Source organism: Macaca mulatta, chromosome 17 (assembly GCF_049350105.2).
Source record: "Macaca mulatta isolate MMU2019108-1 chromosome 17, T2T-MMU8v2.0, whole genome shotgun sequence".
Lineage (NCBI taxonomy): Eukaryota > Metazoa > Chordata > Mammalia > Primates > Cercopithecidae > Macaca > Macaca mulatta.
The window spans coordinates 4,429,107-4,452,595 of record NC_133422.1 but is presented as its reverse complement, the minus strand read 5'-3'; the positions used below and the strand labels follow the sequence as shown (position 1 = coordinate 4,452,595).

General features: G+C 40.6%; 1 protein-coding gene across 2 annotated transcripts in view; it reads left to right on the top strand.

Annotated features, from left to right (window-relative positions):
- MIPEP (mitochondrial intermediate peptidase) overlaps positions 1-23,489 on the top strand; it is a 213,211-nt gene that overhangs the window by 74,781 nt on the left and 114,941 nt on the right. For both annotated transcript variants that reach the window (XR_013407934.1, XM_001090198.5), the window contains exons 15-16: positions 2,757-2,831; positions 5,913-6,032. Coding sequence is in view for 1 of the 2 variants with exons in the window: in XM_001090198.5 (XP_001090198.3) it covers positions 2,757-2,831; positions 5,913-6,032 (195 nt within the window). In the remaining variant the exon portion in view is untranslated. The remainder of the gene's footprint in view (positions 1-2,756; positions 2,832-5,912; positions 6,033-23,489) is intronic.

Below are 23,489 nucleotides of genomic sequence, written 5' to 3'. Positions count from 1 at the left end.
TTACGTGGAGAATGCTAGCTGAGAAGTTTTGGGGGCAGACACCCGCTGTTGCCCCCTGTTTGTGCCCCTTGTGCCTAATACAGTGCTTGCTTACGTGGTCTTCGTGCGTGTTAGTTAAGTGAGGAAATACTGTCACGGCTCGTGGTCTTCGTGCGTGTTAGTTAAGTGAGGAAATACTGTCACAGCTCGTGGTGTTCACGCGTGTTAGTTAAGTGAGGAAATACTGTCACGGCTCGTGGTGTTCACGCGTGTTAGTTAAGTGAGGAAATACTGTCATGGCTCGTGGTGTTCACGCGTGTTAGTTAAGTGAGGAAATACTGTCATGGCTCGTGGTGTTCACGCGTGTTAATTAAGTGAGGAAATACTGTCACGGCTTGTGGTGTTCACGCGTGTTAAGTGAGGAAATACTGTCACGGCTTGTGGTGTTCACGCGTGTTAAGTGAGGAAATACTGTCACGGCTCGTGGTCTTCGTGCGTGGTAGTTAAATGAGGAAATACTGTCACGGCTCGTGGTCTTCGTGCGTGTTAGTTAAGTGAGGAAATACTGTCACGGCTCGTGGTCTTCGTGCGTGTTAGTTAAGTGAGGACAGTTAAATACTGTCACAGCTGGATGGGGTCTTCTTGCCCACTGCCCAAAAAGCGAATGCACTGAGAACAGCAAATATTGCAACAAAGAAGCAGTTTAATCATAGCAGGGCCAGCTAAGTGGAAAACAGAAGGCATTTCTCAAATCCACCTCCCTGAGAACTGGGAGGCTAGAGTTTTTAAAGACACTTTGTCAGGCAGGGGCCTGGGGAACTGAAACAGTTGATAGGCTGTGGATGGAAATCACAGGAGTGTCTAAACTGCACAGCTGAGTCAGTTCCTGGTTGGGGGTTGGGCCTCAGGACCAGGTAGCATCTCTTGGTTTGTGGAAATGCTAAATCTGAAAAATATCTCAAAGAGCAGTCCTTTAGGTTCCACAATAGTGATGTTATCTACAGGAGTAGTTGGGAAGTTACAAGGCTTATAGCTTCTGACTGTGTGACTGGTAGTGAGCAGCTTAGAGAAAAGCAAGTTTAGCAGTGGCCCGTGATTGTTTAAGTGTGTAGCAAACGAAGTCCAGGCCCCACCATAATTCGAATCCAGCCTTAGGAATGTGGCTTCAGTCCCCAAACAAGCAGGAAGGTCAGGTTTTCTAGCCTCAAAGTTTAACTATAAACCAATTTTTTCTTACAGTTATCTTGGCCTCCGCACTAGAATAAGCTCAAGGCAATGTAGCCTGAGAGGTTAGAAGCAGGGTGGAGTTGGTCATGTTAGACTTCTCTTATTACTTACAATTCTGCAAAGGTGGTTTCAGTGTCATCCTTCCACATACACTTTTTCTGTAAAAAGTATTAAAACTTGGTGAAGCATGAAAAATCTTTTAAATGTAGCATGAATCCTGTCCACGACATAAAATAAAGATATAAAGTTAAGTTTAAAGAAATGTGAACATTTTGACGCAATCTGTTGGCGGACATGACTTAACTAAATCCTGACTTTTAAAAATCCTGTTTGAGGAAATACTGTTTGATACAAGATGAGTGCCCCGGTGTCAGAAAGCCCCAGGCCTGCGAACTGTACTGGAATTCACACTATATAGCTTACTCCCATCTGTGTCTTAGCTCGTTAAAAAAAATTGTCTTTTCTGCCTAGTTTACTTCGCTTGCTGCCAAATGGAAAGAGAAAAAGGCTGTAGGTTTGTCATCTGAGCAGTCAGCAGATTCTACGTCTTTCACTTAAGAAGCCATTTGCTAGCAGTTCATTCCTTCACAAATCTTCTGTGAGTGTCTGCTGGCTCCAGGCACGGGTCTAGGCCCTGGGAGTAGACTCCTGCAAAGCAGTGGCTAGTTTCCACTTCCAGCAGACAGCCCACGTTCTCGTTCACGGGTCCGCTTCCAGCAGACAGCCCACGTTCTCGTTCACGGGTGGTTAATTTATACGACCGTACCACTGAGTAACTTACCATTGGTCTTTATATAATGTGCTTCTCTTTAGAGGGGCTTTTAGCTTAATTGGGTTGTAAATCAATATCTTTATTTAATAAACATAAGGATTAATTATTTTAAAGTAGAGTAAGATTGAGCAAAGTTCTTGTTCAACTATATTATTAATTTATTTCTAAGAGGATCTGTATGTTATGGCGTTAGGACTAATTCATCTCAAAAAGAAAGCCTTAAATCACACATGGACATTAAGTGTCCAAGCTCTACAGTTCTTTTAGGTTGGAAAAGAAAAAAATCTGCAATTCATTATTATGACTATTTGTTAGGATGTCAGTTTAGCTTTAACACTGGCTGACACCATGAATTACCATTTATTTCTTGACATTTTCATGTTTTAGTCCTATTGTCAGTTATTATATGCACTTTAAAAGCCGAGAGTATTTGAACAGGCTCTTACTGATAGCAAAGGAACAGAAAAAGTATTCCCTTTGAGCTTTTAAATATATTTTTAAAGATCGGCGCCCATGTCTTAGTTCCACATAATCCTGTATTTTCATGTACAAACCCTTATTTGACAATTACCACTTTTTGAAATTAAACAATGTCTTTATTCATGTTGTCTTGCCAACTAAAATATTTAAAGTTATTATTTTAAAACTATAATGAAATTCTATTACTCATTTTACATTTGATGTTATTTTTAAATTTCCTGACTCGTAAGTATAATGTACATAGTGCAGTGACTTATTAGGCAGTTTATTCACATGTATATTCTTTTGTTTTATCAAGCCACTGCCAAAAAATATGGTGTCTCGTCTTTGTGAATCTAAAAAGGTTTGTGCCGCAGCTGACATGCAACTTCAGGTATGTGCCTTGGTTCTGAAGCTTTCCGGAGTCGTTATCCCAGATACATATCTAACTTTAAATTCTTGCCAATGATACCTATTTATTATAATAATTATGCTTCTAAAACATCTTTCATCTGAGTTCAAAGAACTTGACCAAAATTGACTCATTTAGTCCTCACACTGCCCTTATGAAGTAGGCATTGAATAAAATTATTTCCCGACCAGGCACGGTGGCTCACACCTGTAATCCCAGCACTTTGGGAGGCCGAGGTGGGTGGATTGTGAGGTCAGGAGTTTGAGACCAGCCTGACCAACACGGTGAAACCCTGTCTCTACTAAAAATACAAAAATTAGCTGGGCATGGTGGTGCGTGCTTGTAATCCCAGCTACTCAGGAGGCTGAAGCAGGAGAATCGCTTGAACCTGGGAGGTGGAGGTTGCCGTGAGCTGAGATCTTGCCACTGCACTCCAGCCTGGGCAACAGAGCGAGACTCTGTCTCAAAAAAAAAAAAAAAAAAAAAAAAGACTATTTCCCATTTTCAGTTGGGAAAAAATGAAAGCTTAGAAAAATTACATGACTTCTTCTAAATCACACATTTTACCAGCTAAATTAAGGCTCAAACTTAATTATATATATATATGTTTATTCATTCTGTATCTTTTTAAAATTTTTGTCTTCTTAGGTTTGAAGTTTAGATAGTAATTGCTGTTAGTTTTAGATAATATTCAAAACCAACTTCCCAGGTTTCGAGATGAAGACTAGTAAACTTTCATGAACCATCTGGATGCCAGGTCTGCATGACACCAGATGTGTATGTAGATGTTTGTAATGACTGAGATTGTTTATGGAATTCTCACTCCTCTTCAGATCTTGAGAGTTATGTAAATACCCTAAACACCCATCTTTCATCTTAGGCAATATTCACTTTATGATGATTCAGTTACCTGTTTAACAAAGTAACCACTATTTAATTGCTTTATGGTTTTGTAAAATTCAGTCCCTAGAAAGTAATGAATGTGCTCTGTTTTTCTGTACCTTGAAACATGAAATCCATGTTTCAATGAAGGAAATCTATTATATAGACAAAACCATGAATCTATATTTGCTTTACCTTACTCAATATCTATTCATATCAATATAATTTTTAAAGGATTTCTGAATTATTTTTAAAAATTAACATTACTTGGCTGGCAAAAGTCTTGTTTGCTGGTATCTTTAGTAGAAGGCCTGGCTTTCAAAAGTCTGTTTTGTGGCTTTCTTCTTAAAAAATTGTTCTAATAATTTTCTTTTAAAATGGAAAACCAACTTTCCCTCCTCCTCCCTCCAAAAACAATAGCCCCCTAGGGACAGAGAGAGAGACAAAGCCCTGGTAGAGGAGCTGCCTGGGTTCAGCTTTTATATTACACTTGGACAGTGGAGACAAAGGAAGAAAGGAAGTGAATTGTTTCAACTTTCCATGGGGACATAAACAGTGTTTTTAAAACTGTACATTTTTAAAAATTATTGTTTTAAAAATAGGCTCTTTATTTTTACTTTCTTTCAATAAGTTTCTTGGTCCCAGGAATGCATGACTCCCTGGGTGGGTAGATAGGCTCATCTCTTTGGAATTGTTTAGTTTATCAGCAAATAAACATAAAAATAATGCACATTTAATTTATTTTAGTCTGTTTTCACATTTATTTTGCTCTGTTTTTATAATTCAAAAAAGTTACCCCATGTTTATATCATTTGTAAAAGGCATAATTGAAGAAATGAAACTTCTGAATTCTGATTTATTTATACATTGGGGCAAAATAACACCTCAGTTGAAGTTAGAATGTAAGAGTTTCAGTTCCTGATAATTTACTCTGTTAGAATATAGGTAAGACGTTGAGTAATTTTGGCCTCTCTGATTATCTTTATGCATTGTTACTCATTATAAAATGTAGAATTGAAAGAGCTATATTTAGCTATATATTTAGATTACCAGTTAGAAGAAAGCAATGTTTATATTTAGGAAATGTCTGTATTTTTCTAGGGAAGGTTTAAACTTAACTTTATAATTTAGAACCATAATTCTATATCTGGATGCAGCCAGAAGCTAGAGAGCATGTAAATTTTTTCTTTTAACCAAACTAATCCTCACTTCTTTCAAGTCAACAGCTGCACATTCTCTACAAATCCCGTTTCTGAATCACAAAGATACATATCAGAAGCATAATTGCATGTCAAAATTTGTCCTTTAAAATGAAGCATTTTCTACTTGCCTGCATTAAGTCAAATGTTCAAGCCAGTGTTCAAAAACAATACTTGAGTCAAATGTTGTCGTGGAAAAATGCTTTATGTTTATTTTAGATTTCTTTGCACAATTTAGTTTTGAGTACTTTGTAAACAGCAGATTTCATGTCCAAACTCTCTTTAATGCTTTCTTCTCCCACTGTGTTTCAATGGCCTATATCCTCCACTCAGAGGAGAGCGCTCCTTTTCCCTGGTCATCTAGCTGAGCCCTCCCTGTACAGCAGCTGCTTCCTTTGTACTTCCTGACACCAGGTGTGGGAGTCTAGTTCCAACCTCTCCAACAGCTGCATCAGAATTCTTCGATACATCTGTACTCACCAGATGCTGCATTGCTATTTCTTTCTCTACCCCCACCACACCTATTTAATTTTCTTTTACCTTTCATCACAAAACTAGAATTCTGACCATTTCATTTCTCTCATTTAAGATATATCAGGATTCCAGGAGGAAACCAAACAGACCTTGTTAGATCCAGCGGGTCAAAAGTTGTAACTGGTTTTGTACATTTCTGTCTACATATATTTTGGCAAAATTCCCACGTCACATATTTAATTTGCCACATTGTACATAAAGAGTATCTTATGGGTATGGTTCAAAATTCTTTAATATTTATGAAAAGGTTGAGAGCATTCCTTTTAATCTTTAGCATGGTCTTAAATGTGGTATGAAATACATTTCAAGCCATATACGTTTATTTTTGTGACTGTTTTAAACTGTGATTGGTAACTGTTGTTCTGGTGCACTTACAGCATCTTTGGTCTACCACATCTTGATGTGAGGATGGACGACCAAAACTAAGTAGATGTTTTTATCTATCTAGGTCTTTTATGCTGCTCTGGATCAAATCTACCATGGGAAGCATCCCCTGAGGAATTCAACCACAGACATTCTCAAGGAAACACAAGAGAAATTCTATGGCCTACCATACGTTCCAAATACTGTGAGTCCAGCATTTGGCTTCTGTTGTGTGTGCTGAGTGGTTCTGCTAGTACTTCTGTAGCTTGTAATTACCTTCCCCTTTGGAGAACTTGAAATCCCTACATTTATGTTGAGGCTTCACATGGCGCAAATGCTAGAAATTGCCTGGCTTATTTAATAGTTCCAACTACCCATTTATATGTTCTTATTTTCTGCCCTCCAGCAGTGTTTTTCTACCTTTCTGGAAATGTGGGGGTTAAAAAGGCCAGTGGAGTTGGTCTGTATTCTTCTTTTTAGTTATTTTTCTATAATGTGAAAAATAGTGATGAATGTGATTACCAATCCTGAATCATCATCATTGCTAAGAGAATTAACGTGGATTGAGTATCTTACATTGTACCAGGAATTATAATAGATGCTTTACATATCTTATCTTCTTGAGTACCTTGTCAGGAGAGAGAGCAGGAGTAATGTTACCATTTATTGGATTCTAGGCGCCAGACTCTGTCTAATTCCTTTGGGAAAAGATCTCTGATTTAGCTCTCAAAATAACCTTGCGAATTAAATAATATCCTAGTATTTTTCATCCCTCAAAGGCTCCTGTGAGGAGCGGCTGAACACTGTGACTCCTAGTGCCCTTAACATGTGATTCTCGGTGCAGTTCCGTGACTGACTTAACGTCACCCAGGCCTTTCTCAGGTGCAAGTGATGGAAACGCAGTTCACACGGACTTAAACAGAAAAGGGAATTTATTGAGTCTTATAACTGAAAGGTGCAGGGGTATAGGGGTGTTTCAAGTAAGTTGGATTTAGGTCTCCCACAATATTGTTAGAAATGTTTCTTTCTCTTTCCACTTCTCAGCTCTGTGTTTTTCTGGTTCCTTTCATTCTCTGGCAATCTCCCCAGACCAAATGGTTTGAAAACTACCAGGAGGTTCAGGTTTATGTCCTTCTAGCCTAGTTGGTCTAACAGGAAGAGAGCTAACTTGAAAGTGTTTTGTAAACTATAAAAAGCAGAATAAATGTCAAGTGGTTTTATTTGCTGTAAGATTGGATAGCAGAATTCATTGTGCTAAGAGGTTAAGTTAATCAATAAACTACAATTGTCCAGTAAATCTTCAGGTCCTAATGCTCAAATATGCATGGGAAAAGATCATATTTACCAGACAAGTGAAGCAACAGGGTATTTTATAATACCTCTTGTCATTAGTTTTCGATTGGCTTAGAACCTTAATTATCTGCTACAGGTATATAATGTCAGTCATACTAACTGTTTTTAATCTTACATGTAATTTACTGTTGTAATACTTTCTACTGCCGAGCTCTTGATTATCTGTATTGGTGAAAATTTATAGTGATAAGAATAATCTTAACTATTTATTCATGGAATAAATAATAGCAATTGCCTAGATTTTACTAGCATTTTCCAGTTCACAGAGCATTGCCTGATTCACCTGCTTTTGGGCTTGTTTTTGTTCTCATCTTATACTCTTTGTGGATATGAGTTCAGCTTCATGACCAGTAAGTAGTCAAGTCCTAGGAAGACTAACATTAGGAAAACTGGGATGCTTGCCAAAGCTGCAAAACTTCAATTTGACTGAGTTGCTTGCCCTCTGCCCTTTTTTTATCATAGGTCTTATAATAAAGTCACTGTCTCTCTTTAAAAGAAAACTCAGCTTCCTTACCATCCAGATTTCTTCTCTGTAATCATTTAACATACTAAGATGAAGTATTAGTGGCAAGCAAATTCTGAATCAACAATCCATAAATCACTTAATTTGAAAGGAAGAGTGATGCTAAGTCCATGTGCCTTGTCCTAATTCCTTTTGAGAAAATAGAAAGATGTATCTCTTTCCTGGGATTAGCTCCACAATTCATTTTCGGTAGCCATCGCTTGCTCTTTGTGTAAACTGTTTTAAGAGGTTTTTAAAGGAAGCATAGCTATGTTTAGAGAAAAAAAACCATTATTTTAAGGCTTGCCTTTTTAAAAAAGTGTCTGAGAGTTTGTTTAGATTTGTACAAATAGCCTACTCTTCCTACTTAGAAACTTCTGCATTTCTTCATTTGTTTGTCAATTCATTCATCAAACCTCTACCGTTCCCAAGAGCAAGTTGGTTGACTTGACCACTCAGGATTCAGATAAAGCTGCAGGAGTGAAGACAGCCTGACACTGGCATGGGGATGCACAGATAGCAGTGGAACAGGAGCAAGAGCCCAAAGGCAGACTCAGCAAGTTAATAGACTCTCGAACATAGGTTGAGTGACGCTGTAGATCATTGGGTGAAGAGGGAACAGTTTTTTTAAATGGTGGTGTAGTGATTGATCATCTATATGGGAAAAAAATGCACCTCTGTATCACGCTGCACACAAAAAAATAGAGTTAAAGACCAAGATGTGAAAAGTAAAGCTTTAAATTTTAGAAGATAATACAAAAGAATTTTTTCTTTTTGATAGTGTTTTTGTTGTTGTCGTTGTTGTTGTTATTGTTGTTGTTTTGAGATAGAGTCTTGCTCTGACTCCTAGGCTAGAGTGCAATGGCGCAATATTGGCTCACTGCAACCTCTGCCTCCTGGATTCAAGCAATTCTCCTTCCTCAGCCTCCTGAGTAGCTGGGATTGCAGGTGTGTGCCACCACACCTGGCTAATTTTTGTATTTGTAGTAGAGACAGGGTTTCACCATGTTGGCCAGGCTGGTCTCGAACTCCCGACCTCAGATAATCCACCTGCCTCGGCCTCCCAAGGCTGAGGATTATAGGCATGAGCCACCGTGCCTGGCCATGATGGTGTTTTTTATACCCACTCTGAATATCTTACATTTTATACAGATGCTTCTCAACTTACGACGCGGTTAAGTCCCAATAACCCATTGTAAGTTGAAACTATCATAAGTCAAAAATACATTTAATACCCCTGCACTGCTGAATGTCATAGCTTAGCGTAGCCTACCTTAAATGTGCTCAGAATGCTTATATTAGCCTAAGTTGGGCAAACTCATCTAACACAAAGTCTATTTCATAATAAAGTGTTGAATATCTCAGGTAATTTATTGAATACTGTACTGAAAGTGAAAAACAAAATGGTTGTCAGGCGCCCAAAGTACAGTTTCTACTGAATGCATATTGCTTTCACACCATTGTGGAGTTGAAAAATCTTAAAGTTAAAAAATCTTAAGTAAGTTGAGGATCTTCTATGTACAATGGAAAAGCCATTAAACATAAAGCAAAAGATGGAGTCTTGCTCTGTTGCCCAGGCTGGAGTGCAATGGTACAGTCTCAGCTCACTGCAACCTTCGCCTCCTGGGTTCAAGCGATTCCCTCACCTCGGCTTCCTGAGTATCTGGGATTACAGGCACCCGCCACCATGCCTGGCTAATTTTTTAGTAGAGACAGGGTTTCACTATGTTGGCCAGGCTGGTCTTGAACTCCTGACCTTGAGTGATCAGCCCACTTCAGCTTCCTGAAGTGCTAGGATCACAGGTATGAGCCACCGTGCCCGGCCATTGGAAAAAGATATATTTTTAAATTACTTTGAATGAGCAAAAGACATGGATATGCAAAAAATGACATAAAATAACTTAAATATTAATCAGAGAATGCACATTAAAACCACATTACTATACTCCTAAAATATTTTACTGTCGCTTGTTTGGCAAAAATAAAACAATTGACAGTAGCAGATGTTGGCGAGGATGTGGAGTCACAGGAACTCTTACACGCTGCAGGTAGGAGAGCAAGTTGGTGTAACCACTTTGCAGAACAGATCTGTGAAATCTGAATGTGGACTACCCTGGGACCCAGCCATCCAATTCCTAATATAACCTGGAAAAAAAATGTTGTGCTTTCTCTACCAGGTGTACTTTTCTGCACCAGGCATGAAAAATAGGAGGGTTTATAACAGCACTGTTTGTAAAAAGTTAAAAAAAAAAGGTGAGGGGGAGGATTCTGGGAAGAACCCAAGTGATTGTCATCAGAGAAATGGATAAACAATTGGTTCATACAGCTGGAATACTGTTCAGCTATGGAAATTGAGGGCTACAGTTGATGAGCCTAACAAGCATAAGGTAAAGTGAAATAAATGAATACCAGATGAATCAAACCAGTGCATTTATATAAAGTTCAGAGTGATGCAAAACTAAGCAGTACATTGTCAGATAAATACATATGTGATTAGACTGTAAAGAAAAGTGAGGGGATTATAAGCACAGAATTCATAGGAGTGGGTTCACAGGAGTCTTAGAAATATTTTCTTAAACTGATTGGTGGGTACATGGTTGATGACTTTGTCATTCTTTCTACTAATAGTGGACATATAGTCTTGGTAGATAGAAAACACTTCCAAGGATTAAAAGGTGATTTGGGCTACAAGGTATGGAGTATGCCAAGAACAACGGACCTTGGCAAAGCTACTGGTGGCTCAGACTAGGACAGTGACTGTGGGGAGTGGAAGATTGAAACGGACCTGAGAACAGTGCAGAAGGCATAATCAGTGCAGCGGGGGTGACTGGATGTATGGGTTGGGATGATGAGCAAGATCCATGGGAATGGGACGACCGCAAGGCTTTCAAGTTCCATATCGGATAGAAGATGACTTTGTAACGCCTTCCCATGCAGGCCAAAGAGTGACAGTGTCCCCCTGTAAACTTGTCTCCAGAAATTTTCTCTGAAATGAATCCTTTTATTCCCCCAAATTAAACAATGAGAAAAGGAAAATATAAGCAACAAAGAGTTGATAAAAATGTAGGTACATAATCTGATATAAACTTTTAGACAGTGATTTTGCATGTGTCTATATTAGCACTTCTTTAAGTGCATTAGTAACTCATCTTGGGAATAAAGTGTCACATTAATTATCTTTGGACAATACTTTTTTTATACTTTTAAGTTCTAGGGTACATGTGCACAAGGTGCAGGTTTGTAACATATGTATACATGTGCCATGTTGGTGTGCTGCACGCATTAACTCGTCATTTACATTAGGTATATCTCCTAGTGCTATCCCTCACTGGTTTAAACAACATCGAGCTGGCTTCTCTACTGAGGAACCACTTGGAGTCTGTGGTATGCTAACAAACATTATGAGTCTCTGTCCTCAAATATATTAACCCTGGAAGTCATCATGGATAATTTCTAGGCACTAGCTTTTGCAGGTCATACTTTGGAAAATTGCATTTACATGACTGTAACTGTTTAATAGGACAGTTCCATAGATACTCCATATTAAATAATGATGCTTTCTGTACAAGTCAGTAAGTAGCCTTCTAGTGTTGGCAATTTATTGATATTTGTGTGCATGCTGAGTCACTCTGTATAAAGTATAGGCTAATTTGTACTTACTTGCTATTCCATCTAACAGTAGTTTGATGCTGGAAATCCAAAAGTTTCTACTCATTTGTGAATAGAGGACAATAGTACAACATATACCAACAGGCTCGCCGCCTGCTCTTACCACTTCTCTTCCATTTAGAGAACAGTGTTGTGTTGTTGTGTTGTTTATATTCATGACTGTCTCTTCTCAGAATATTTTTCCTAAGTGATTGTGTATGTCTCCTATTTTTAATTCAGAAAATAGAAAATGTATATTTTAACTTTTGTAGCATTATAGGTTTGTAATTTTACGTTTTCACCCTCCTCTCTGACACAGTTGAGATACAATTGTGTACTGGAAGCTCTGGGATGAAACTTCTAGCCTTTGATCCTCTGACTCTGTTCTAATGTGTATTTTTCAAGTACAAAACATGAACAGCTGACTCTAGGTTTTGAAGCTCTGTTAATGATGCAGTTGTATTTTAGTGTTTTGACCTAATTTGGTAGGCTTGTAGGTTTGGGTGGTAAAGCTGTGTCTCCAGCACAGCTGTTCTCAGAGTGACAGTGTACTCTGAATAAATCTTGCCACCAGTGAGCCTCCTTTTTGCTCTTTAGCAACCTCAAATTGAAAACAGAATAAGAAAGTTCTGAGCACTGTAAGTATTGACATGAAAATATAATAATACGTCTAAGAAAATTGTCTTTCTTCACAACTCACAATTTAAAATTCACCATCTTAATGGCATAAAAGTTGTTCAAAGCTAGAATGAAGTTATTTTAGGAAAGCAGTTACTGGGACGCAAGGATATGTTGATATTTGGTCCTTCTTGTTAGAACGGACACCAACAAAGAATATGAAAAGAAGACATGTTTCTTGTGAATAGGATTCACTTCACGTTTAGGGTTTTATTTTTGCATCCAGCAACAAACTGCCGTATTATAGTGGCACTGTGTTAGCGTCAGTTAAAAATTATTCTAGGCTGGGCTCAGTGGCTCACGCCTGTAATCCAAGCACTTTGGGAGGCTGAGGAGGGCAGATCATGAGGTCAGGAGATCGAGACCATCCTGGCTAATACGGTGAAACCCCGTCTCTACTTAAAATACAAAAAATTAGCCGGGCGTGGTGGCTGGTGCCTGTAGTCCTAGCTACTTGGGAGGCTGAGGCAGGAAAACGGCGTGAACCCAGGAGGCGAAGCTTGCGGTGAGCCCAGATTGCACCGCTGCACTCCAGTCTGGGTGGCAGAGTGAGACTCCGTCTCAAAAAAAAAACCAAAAAAACAAAAAAAACAAACTTATTCTAATTTGCCTGGGTGCGGTGGCTCATGCCTGTATTCCTAGCACTTTGGGAGGCCAAGGTGGGCAGATTGCCTGAGCTTAGGAGTTTGAAACCAGCCTGGGCAACATGGTGAAACCCTGTCTCTACTAAAATACAAAAAAAAAAAAAAAAAAAAATTAGCTGGGCGTGGTGGCGTGTACCTGTAGTCTCAGCTACTGGGGAGGCTGAGGCAGGAGAATCGTTTGAACCTGGGAGGTGGCAGTTGCAGTGAGCCGAAATCATACCACTGCACTCCAGCTTGGGCGACAGAGCAAGACTCTGTCTCAAAAAAAAAAAAAAAAAAAAACAGAAAAGAATTCTAATTTACCCTAGAGAGGGGATGAGGGATGTATTAGATGTATTAATCCGTTCTTGCATTGGTACAAATAAATACCTGAGACTGGGTAATTTATAAGGAAAAGAGGTTTAATTTGCTCGTGGTTTTTGCAGGCTGTACAGGAAGCGAAGCACTGGCATCTGCTCAGCTTCCGGGACGGCCTCAGGAAATTTACAGTCATGGCAGAAGGCAAAGGGAGAGAGTGGTGTCTCACATGATGGCAGCAGGAGCGAGAGAGGGGGGTAGGTGCCACGTTTCAAAGGGAGAGAGTGGTGTCTCACATGATGGCAGCAGGAGCGAGAGAGAGAGGGCGTAGGTGCCACGTTTAAACAACCAGATCTTACAAGAACTCACTATTGTGTCGACAGCACCAACGGGGATGGTGTTAAACCATGAGGATTCGCCCCAGTGAACCAATCGCCTCCTACCAGGCCCTGCCTCCAGCGTTGCGGATTACAATTTGACATGAGATTTGGGCCAAGACACACATCTCAACTATATCAGGGGATTTATATAATCTGTGCACATCGGTTACCTCTCCACCTTTTTGAGTAGGTGTGTGCTACAGGCTTACTGGGGACATAATCAGATACACCGAATTTGCTGCAGTAAACGCAAGATGTGTTAGTTGAGAAAGCTGCTGCTGCTGGAGACTGGTTTCTGTTCAGACTAATTTCTATTAAGTCTAATTATGTAGAATTGATACATATTTCATATTAAGTATAGTTTTCTATCTGTAGCAAACGGTTTTTAGAAAAAAACTGCCAAAAATTGTGCTGAATTTAGCCAGACACACCAAAGAGCAAACACACTTTTGTTTTTTAGCATAAAGAAAACTATTTCAAATCCCAATGAAAATAGTTGTACAATAATTTGCTTTTTGTGTTTATATTGTAATAGTAATATAAATTTTAATAATTGATGTATATTTATGTGTTACATTTTTATTAAGCGCCTACTGCATGCTACCACATGGTCTAAGCAATGGATATAACAGTAAATAAAGCAGACCAGAATCCTTGCTCTCGTGGAGCCTGTGTTTGAAATAGCCTTTTAGATGTGTGTTTGCTAACCAATTCATCCTTATATCTGACTGTCCTGTCAAACATCTCATTACTAAGCAAAATAGTTCTCAAGCCTGTCGAATTGCTTGGAGTTGTGAGCAGAGAGACTGAGCATAGCAGATGAAAAGACTGAGACATTCTGATGCATATACAACTAATACTAAGGCTCTATTGGGATCCTCATTTTTAATTTCCAGAGGGATGCTCCGTCCCTGAAACATTCGTGAGAAAAAGGTGCCTTTTGTGTTGTTGCATTCTTCCTCACCCCGATGACGTGGCAGCCTACACCTATTTGTTGTGCATCAGCAAGCATTCCTGGAGGCTGAAGAAACAAAATGACCAGGCAGAAGAGAGGAGTGCTTTAGGGGTTCACGGCAGCCAGCAGACCGACCTGGGTGTTTGGTGCTTGCTAGTTTGGGAGGTGGTGATAAAAGGGAAGGAGTGGGAATGACACCCAGTTTTAATACAATGAGCCATCAGTGGGGGTGGGGATGATGTTCAGAAACACGGAGTACAGGAGGGGTGGTAGCTGCTTTATGCAGTGCGGAGGGCATAGGTGATGAGTTTCATTTGATGTGACTGTAGAATATCCAAGTGGAGGTGAACAGTGTTGGGCCAGTGGGTCCACTGCTCAGGAGACAGAGCAGGGTGGGAGCTCTGCAGATTTGGGAGTCATTAGTCTAGTGAGGGTACTAACTGTGGGAATGGGCAGCAGGGAACAGGGAGAGTTTCTGTGTAGGATGAGGGGAAATCGAGGAGATTACCCAGAGGTGTGTCCATCAAAGGGCACAGACTGGGTCAGCCAGTGTGGTTGGCATGATGTTCTGATTGGAACAACCTTTTCTCAAGTACCAGCAAAACCCAAAATTTTAAACATCTTTTCATTTTCAGTTTCTACTGCTACAATCACAACAGTATAATGCTCTGCTCCTTTCTATTATTTTAGGGTTACACTGGCTGTATAGTCGCTTGAAACATCACTTATAGAACATTTGTTTTGGATGTGTGTTTTGAGTTCCCAAGTAACAGAATAATGAATGAACTCTTAGCATATAACTTACGTGTAATTTGAGGGCTTCCCATGTTAAAATTGCTTGATTTCTGGAGCAGATCCTTAAGCTGACACTGCTGTTACCATGATTATGTATGCAAAGGAAAGTAACCACTGTACCAGCTGGGAGATGGGGTGCAGCTAGTGGTGAACCCTATTGTTTACATAGTGTGCTCATCCAGATTAACTTTCAAATATGCCTCTTAACCATGTGGAAAGATGAGAAGAGGGAGATGAAATCAATATAATGGAAGAGGGCAGAGAGATTTTGAGAGTACTGTTACATTTACTGTATGGAGTTTTTTTTTTTTTTTTTAATAGTCCCAAAAAGAAAAATTTAAAACCTACCATGAGAAAATGGCATTGTTATACACAATTTTGGTGTTAATGCTTTAATACATTATTACTACTAGAGTTTCTTTTTTTGCTGTTCTCTCATTCCCTTGATAGTCAATTTTTGTTGGTTTGGTAGTTTTTGAGATGGAGTCTCGCTCTGTTGCCCAAGCTGGAGTGCAGTGGAGCAATCCCAGCTCACTGCAGCCTCTGCCTCCCGGTTCAAGCAATTCTTATGCCTCAGCCTCCCCAGTAGCTGGGATTACAGGCGTGCACCACCGCCCTGATAATTTTGTATTTTTGGTAGATATGTGGTTTCGCCATATTGGCCAGGCTGGTCTTGAACTCCTGGCCTCAAGTTATCCGCCCCCCTCGGCCTCCCAAAGTGCTGGAATTACAGGCGTGACCCACTACATCTGGCTGGTAGTCAATTTTTAAGAGCTTCTTTGTTCGATATATAGAGCATATATGTATATATATATATACACATACACATATATAATATATGAAGATAGGTGACATTTAAATACTCAAGCATATTAAAAATTGTGTGTGTGTGTGTGTGTGTGTATATATATATATATATATATATATATATATATATATATATGAGACAGGGTCTTACCCCATCACTTAGGCCAGAGTGCATTGACACGATTATGGCTCGTTGCAGCCTTAACCTCAAGGCTCAAGTGAACCTCCTGTCTCGGCTTCCCGGGTAGCTAGGACTACAGGCACTCATCACCTCACCCTACTCCCAGCATTTTTTTTTTTTTTTTTGGTAGAAATGAGGTTTCACTGTGTTTCACAGGCTAGTCTTAAACTGCTGGCCTCAAGTGGTCCTCCTGTCTCAGCTTCTTTATGTTACTAATTTTAACTGTATATCTTAAAGCTGTTCATGGGTGACTTTATAATTTTATTTCAGTTGTTAATATCAAAGTGTATCACCACATATTTACCTCATGTAGCATCAGGTATATAATGATTTTACTTTAAAACCTTTAATTTTAGAATAGTTGATAAGATGCGAAGATAAGAAAATAATTATCCATTAAGTGGTTTCTATCATCTAGATTAAAATGTCAATCAGATTTTTCCCATTAGTTATTTTTAAACTAAGGCTGGTAAGTAGCCGTGATCATATGGGGAGTCCTTATATAGAAATCTTAGGGTTGCTTTAGACCTTGGTTATTTTTATCTCACACTTGTTCAGATGCGTTGGTTGAAAGGATGGCATAAGGGTCTTTTTTTAAATGTATAAGCAAATATATTGTCTATTAAACAATAGGGCTGGAGCCCCAGGAGGGTTAAATGTTCACTACTCTCTCTCCAGAGAGTATTCAACTTAAACTATTTGGTAAAAATGCTTATTCTTCCTATTTTTTTTTTTTCACCCTGAGGAACAAGTTTCTTCCTATTCTTATGCCCCAGCTCTCCTGCAAATGGAAAATCTCTTCCATGAGGTGAAGTTAGTGCCTGGGCTGAGCTCGCTTGGAATATTTGATGTTGCTAAGCAAATGTTAGGTTAAAGAAAACAATATTTATTTTTGTTTTTATCTTAAATATGAAGAAAGACCATATGGTGCATATCTAGAAACACCTAAGTGGTTAATTGCATGTTAAATTTCTTTCCTCTTTGCCTGCATAAACAACTGAAAAAATATTTACTTTCTGTGTCATGCTAGGTTTATTTATGACTTTGTAACTAAAACACAGAAGTGTTATAAATTGAAACTTTAATCTCATGATTGACTCATTTTCTAAAAATTTATATGGTTTCAGTTTGTGGGACAGCTGCGGCTCTAGATTTCAGTGACTTAAAACATGAGGAAATTATGACTACCCAGGTTGTTTTTTTAATATAGTCCTTTGAGCCAAATCACAACTTTCATTTTTGTCTTGGTTTTCATGAATACTGCTGCCCTTTTTTTTCTTCTCGGCCTGCAATTTGACACAGGCTAGACAGAAGGAACTAACAATCCAGGCTATTAGTAGAAGCTGTTTCTTTTTTTTTTTTTTTTTTTTTTGAGACGGAGTCTCGCTCTGTCGCCCAGGCTGGAGTGCAGTGGCGCTATCTCGGCTCACTGCAAGCTCCGCCTCCCGGGTTCCCGCCATTCTCCTGCCTCAGCCTCCCGAGTAGCTGGGACCACAGGCGCCGCCACCACGCCCAGCTAATTTTTTTGTATTTTTAGTGGAGACGGGGTTTCATTGTGTTAGCCAGGATGGTCTCGATCTCCTGACCTCGTGATCCGCCCGTCTCGGCCTCCCAAAGTGCTGGGATTACAGGCTTGAGCCACCGCGCCCAGCCAGAAGCTGTTTCTTTACCAGGTAAACTTTTGTATCTCAAATGATGCACATGTGTCATTTAGGTTTAGGCTGTTTCTATTTCAGGAAGCCTTTTCTCTGGTGATTTTCTGAGGTAAGTCACGTTCTTATTCACAAGGAATGAGAGCCGGACACAGGGACCATTGTGGTGCCTCTTTACCTTTATGCCTTATCAGCAACAGGGAGTCAAGGCAGCATTAGCAATATAAGGAAGGTTCCAGTTGAGTGTCATTAATTTTTAATTTTAATTATATGTTGAGTAAGTAATATATATGCATGATTAAAAATTCACAGAGTGTCAAAAGCTTTACAGGGCAGTCTCCCTCCTCCTTAGGTCCCTTTCCCTGGAGGCAGCCTGGGGTGCTGTATCTCACACTGATTTGAAGATGAATTACCTCGGTTCAACATAAGTTTAAAGGCATAAAATCTACAGTTCTCAGTCACTTCCTTCTCTTAGTATTCTTCTTGCCTTTTCTCATGGGTAGAGCAGCTCTAGACTGGACTCACTCTTCCCCTAATGAGTGTCCTAGGAAGTATCTGCTGTACCACTCTCAAATCCACACAGCATTAGTGAGGTCTTTTCTGAATACAGACTTGAGTATGACATCCCTTCCCTTAAAACCAGTAATGGCTTCCATTGCTCTTAAGCTGAAGGCCAGAGTCCTTTGCCCACCCGCAGGTTCCTGTGTGGTCTGGTCACCCAAGCTTCCTCCAGCAGGACCCACCCTGCTGCCTTTGGCACCGGAGACTTGGCGCTTGTTCCTGCTGCCTGGAGTGCCCTCTTTCTGCTCCCTTTGCCTTCTGCTTGGACCATCACTTCTGCAGCCCTGGCCAGCCTCTGTTACACAGTCTCCCAGGCCGGGGTCCTTTCCTTAAGATGGGTCACCCCGATTTGTAATGTACTGATGCCATTGATTCATTTCTATCTTCCCAGCTGGAGTGAACCTCACAGAGAAGCATGTCTCATTTCCGGCTTGTCTGTTGTTTTCCCAGGGCCCCGAACAGTTAGTTACTTAGAGTACATACCCAATAAATGTTTATTGAAGAATTTTTTACATTTTTACTGAGATATAATGTACATAAAGTGCACAAATCCTAATTTATAGCTCCATGAACTTCTGGAAATATGTTTGCCTGTAGAACCACCACCCGGATCAAAATATACACATCTGCAGTTATCCAGAAGGCTCTTGTGACCCCCTTTCAATCAATACACCTTCCCCACACGTTAACCACTAGTTTTGCCTGTTTTGAACTTCACATTGGTGGCATCATACATGACTTTCATACAACATGTCTGTGAGATCCACTGTCTTGTTGCATGTTTTAGTAATCTGTTCCTTTTCATTGCTTTGTGGTATTTTCATGTCCAGTATGCCACAACTTACTTATCTGTTCCACTATTGATGGACATTTATTTCTAGTTTGGGGCTTTTATGAATAAAGTTCCTGTGAATTCTCCTGTATGTGGTTTTTGGTGGACATAAACATTCATTTTTGCTGAGTGAAATGGGGGACATTTTTGTTTAGTTTTATTATAGCTATTGCCAGTTTTTCAAAGTGATTATCATGAGTTACATTCCAACCGGCAATATGTGGATATTTGCTTCATCCTCGCCCATTATAATTAAAAGGATGTTATCAATCCTTTTTACTTCAGCCATTCTGGAGCATGGAGAATGATCTCATTGTGGTTTTAATTTGCACTTTTCTTATGACTAATGATACTGGATGCTGCTTCATATGTTTAGAGGCCACTTGAATGTCCTCTTTGTGTAAGTTTTCTCTAATGTGGATGAAATAGGAGGGTTTCAAGCAGAGGACTGACAGATTGAAGGTGGGATGAAAGAGAGAGAAGTGAGTTGAAAATTACTGCAAGGGTTTTGATCTGAGCACCCAAAGGATGGCATTGCCATTAAGATGGAGAAGACGGCCAGACACAGTGGCTCACACCTGTAATCCTAGTACTTTGGGAGACCAAGACGAGAGGATTGCTTGAGTCCAGGCATTCAAGACTAGCCTGGGCAACACAGACTAAAAAATTATCTGGGCATGGTGCCACACACCTGTAGTCCCAGCTACTTGGGAAGCTGAGGTGGGAGGATCACTTGAATCCAGGAAGTCAAGGTTTCAAGGCCACAATGAGCTATGATTGCACCAGTGCGTTCCAGCCTGGGCAAGACCCTGCCTCAAAAAAAAAAAAAAAAAAGGAGAAGACTATGAAGACCATGGGAAATGTAGGTCTTAAGGGAGAGCAGGAGATCAGTTCAGGAAATACTAAGTTTAAGATGTCTACTAAAGATACCAGAAAAGATGTCACATAGGCAGTTGGATGTACAAGTTCAAAGGGCTGGTCTGCGCTGGTGATACCCATTTGGAGTCATCCCCACACAGACTGTATCAAAAAGCCATGGAACTGGGTGAGACTAACCCCAAGAGTAAATGTAAATGGGAACAATCTGTCTGAAAGATGAGGCTTGGGGCGTTCCGACATTTAGAGGGCCGGACAGTGAGGAGGAGCAAAAAAAAAAGCGGGGGGGAATTGAGAGGGAGACACCAATGAGGTAGGAGGAAAAAGAGGGTGATGTCTTGGAACCAACTGAAGAAAATGTTTCAAGGCAGAGTGAGTGAGTGAGTGTATCCGATGGTACCCTTAGGGCAGAAGAGCTGAGAACTGAGAAACAACTATTGGATTTAGCGAGGTGAAGGTTGTTATTGACCTGGATAAAAACATTATCAGCTGAGTGGTTGGTGGGACAAAGGCTAAATGGAGTCGGTATCAAGAAAAGTGAGGGAGAAGAATTAGAGGCAGTGAGTAGAGGCACTTCTGGTGTTTTCCTGCAAGAGGAGAAAAATTGGACTTGGAGGAGAGGTACGGATAAAGGGAGGTTGTTTTTGTTTTTTTGCTTGACTGATCTCATTTGGATTTTTAATGAGGTGAATAACATGTGTACGTGAATGGGAAAGATCTATTAAGACTGAAAAGCCAGTGATGTAGGGGAGAATAGACAAGGGGAAGAGATTTTTGTACAGGTGGAGAGGTTAGCCCGTAGACCCCGAGATTACAGCCTAACCGTCTTTAGAGTGTGTGAACAAAGACGCAGGCAGTGGGTAGATGCAGTTGTGGGAGTCCTCTTCTGGGGCTTTGCTCTGTCAGTTGGAATCAGGGCACCAGCTGAGCATGCAAATGGGGCAGTGTTGCTGACATTTGAGGAGAGAGGAGCAGGTAGAAAGGAGAGTGGGAGAGATGGTGGAGTGGAGATGTGAGTTATCATTGCAGACCACGTTAAGGGCCCAAGTGGGGTTAGTGCCGGTGGTTTGAAAAGAGGGCTGTGGGGATGGTTATGTGCTTTTCCTGGCCATACTCGGTATCTAGCTTTCACCAGGGCTGTGGTTTTGCCAAGTGAATGTAGAGTATAGTCCAAGAGCAGGCCGTGGACCCGAGGGTTATTCAGAGCAACTGTGACAACTGACTGGGATTTAACAAGGCAGAGAGGACAGTGAGCACATGAGGGAGCTCTGGCCTGGTGAACTTTGGGAAGTGGACTGTGAGGTCCCAGTGGGACTGAAGATAAGGTACTGGAGAGTTAGCTGAAAAGACGGTGTGACGGTTGAGCAAAGGAATGCTTGGAATGGATATTATGAAGGGGTTCTGGTTACAGTAACGGCAAGGCCTAGATTGTAACCATGGAGCGAGAGGCTGAGTTAGGGCCAAGAACATCCTCACAAAAGAAGAGAAGGTCAAGGAGTGGAGAGGCCAGAGTATTAGTTGCCTATTGTTGCTGTAACAAATTACCACAAACTTAGTGGCCTAATATAGCAAAACTGTATTCTTAGAATTCTGGAGAAGACCACAGTGAGTGTTAAGGGGCTGAATGAAGATGTCAGCAGGGCTGACTTCTTCCAGAGGCCCCTAAGAGCTTCCAGTCCCTGCCTCTTCCCACTCCACGAGGCGGACGGTGTGCCCTGGCTCCGGGCCACCGGCTGCATTCTCTGCTTCCCTCATCACATTGCCTTCTGCCTCCTTCCACTTGCTTTTCTTTTATAAGGACCCTTGTGTTTCCTACTAGGGCCTACTCAGATTATTCAGGATAACCTTCTCACCTCAGGATCTTTAACTTAACCACATCTGCAAAGTCCATTTTTTTCCAAATGAGGTGACATTCACAGGTTCTAGGGATTCGGATGCGGACATCTTTGGAGGAGAGGGCATTATTCTTTCTGCCACACAGAACATTTGGAAGATTAGCTGTTGGGGCATTGCTATCATCAGAATTCTAACAGGAGTAGGATTGGTGAGAGTGAAGTAAAACAGAAGTAAGAAATCCTCAAGGAGTGAGTGAGAAGGACTGACGCTCCTGCTAGTGACTGCAGTAGTGAAGGGTAAAGAGGATTGTGGTCCACTGTCAGCAAAATGAGAGTTGGAGTGTTCTGAGGGAGAAGGAACTGGCAGTGAAAACCAGAACCAACAGCTCCTTGCCTTCATACCCAGTCATATGCAGGACTTGGGGAGAAACCCGCCATGTTGTGAAAACATTGCAAGGGAAGTATGATTCTTAGCAGAGACCCCGGTCTCTTAGAATAAAAAGGTGAAAGGAACCTTTAAAGAAGGCAGAGGGAAATACAGGTGGTTCTGCTGATGACTGGATTTTAGAAAGCTCAGCAGAAGAAACGGGAGGATGAGGGCAGAAAGTGGATACAGAGAACGGGCAGGAGAGCAGTGCTGCCATAGTCATGGGTGTCCACAGGGTGGAAGGTCTCAAGACTGATCGCAGTGGAACTGCGAGTGCGGGTGCAGGGAGGGTGGGAAGCCCCAGCAGAGCACGAGGGAGTGGGATGAGGAAAGCCCCAGACGTGGCAGACTGGAGAAACTGAGGGTCAACGAGAAAGGCATGAAAGTGAGATCGTTTTTATGTTAGCTTGCAAAATAGAAGTATAGTATTTCTTTCTCTTTATTTGTTCCTGATGCCCTGGGGAATGCAGAAGCCAGGATGGCCGTTCAGTTTTGTGCTGAAGCTAAGAAGCTTTGCGTAGCTTTCCAAACTTTGGAGTAGTGCTATGGGGCCTGAATGGAGTGAGGATTAAGGCATTTACCTAAGGTGTTCCGGGCAGAATTAGTACACACGTTGCCTGACATTCGGACTGGAGCTCTTTCTGTTACTCTGTTTTACTGTCATGAAGTAAATTCCAGATAGAGTAAACATTTAAATGGAAAAACATAAGCCATTAAAAAAGACTTCTATAGATAGCTCTTTTTCATTTAGAGAAGGATTGTAAATTTAAAAGAAATGGAAGAAATCACAAATGCAAAGAGGAGTAGATTTGAACTTCTCTCATGAAACATGATGAATAAAATTTACTGGCAAACAAATCGGTTTTTTAAAATTGTAGCATCTATGACATATGGTTTATATTTTGTGGCATAAAGAGCTCATACAAATAAAACAATGACAACAGAAGAACAATTTTTTAAAAATCCCAACATTGGCCAGGTGCGGTGGCTCACGCCTGTAATCCCAGCACTTTGGGAAGGCAAGGTGGGCAGATTGCTTGAGCCCAGGAGTTCAAGACCAGCCTGGGCAACATGGCGAGACCCTGTCTCTACAAAAAATAAACTTAGCTGGGCATGTTGGTGCATGCCTGTAGTCCCAGCTACTTGGGAGGCTGAGGTAGGAGGATTGCTCCACTGAGATAGATAATTTTATATTTGTTCATAGAAGGATAAATTTGTTTGAAAGGAGGGATCAAGAAC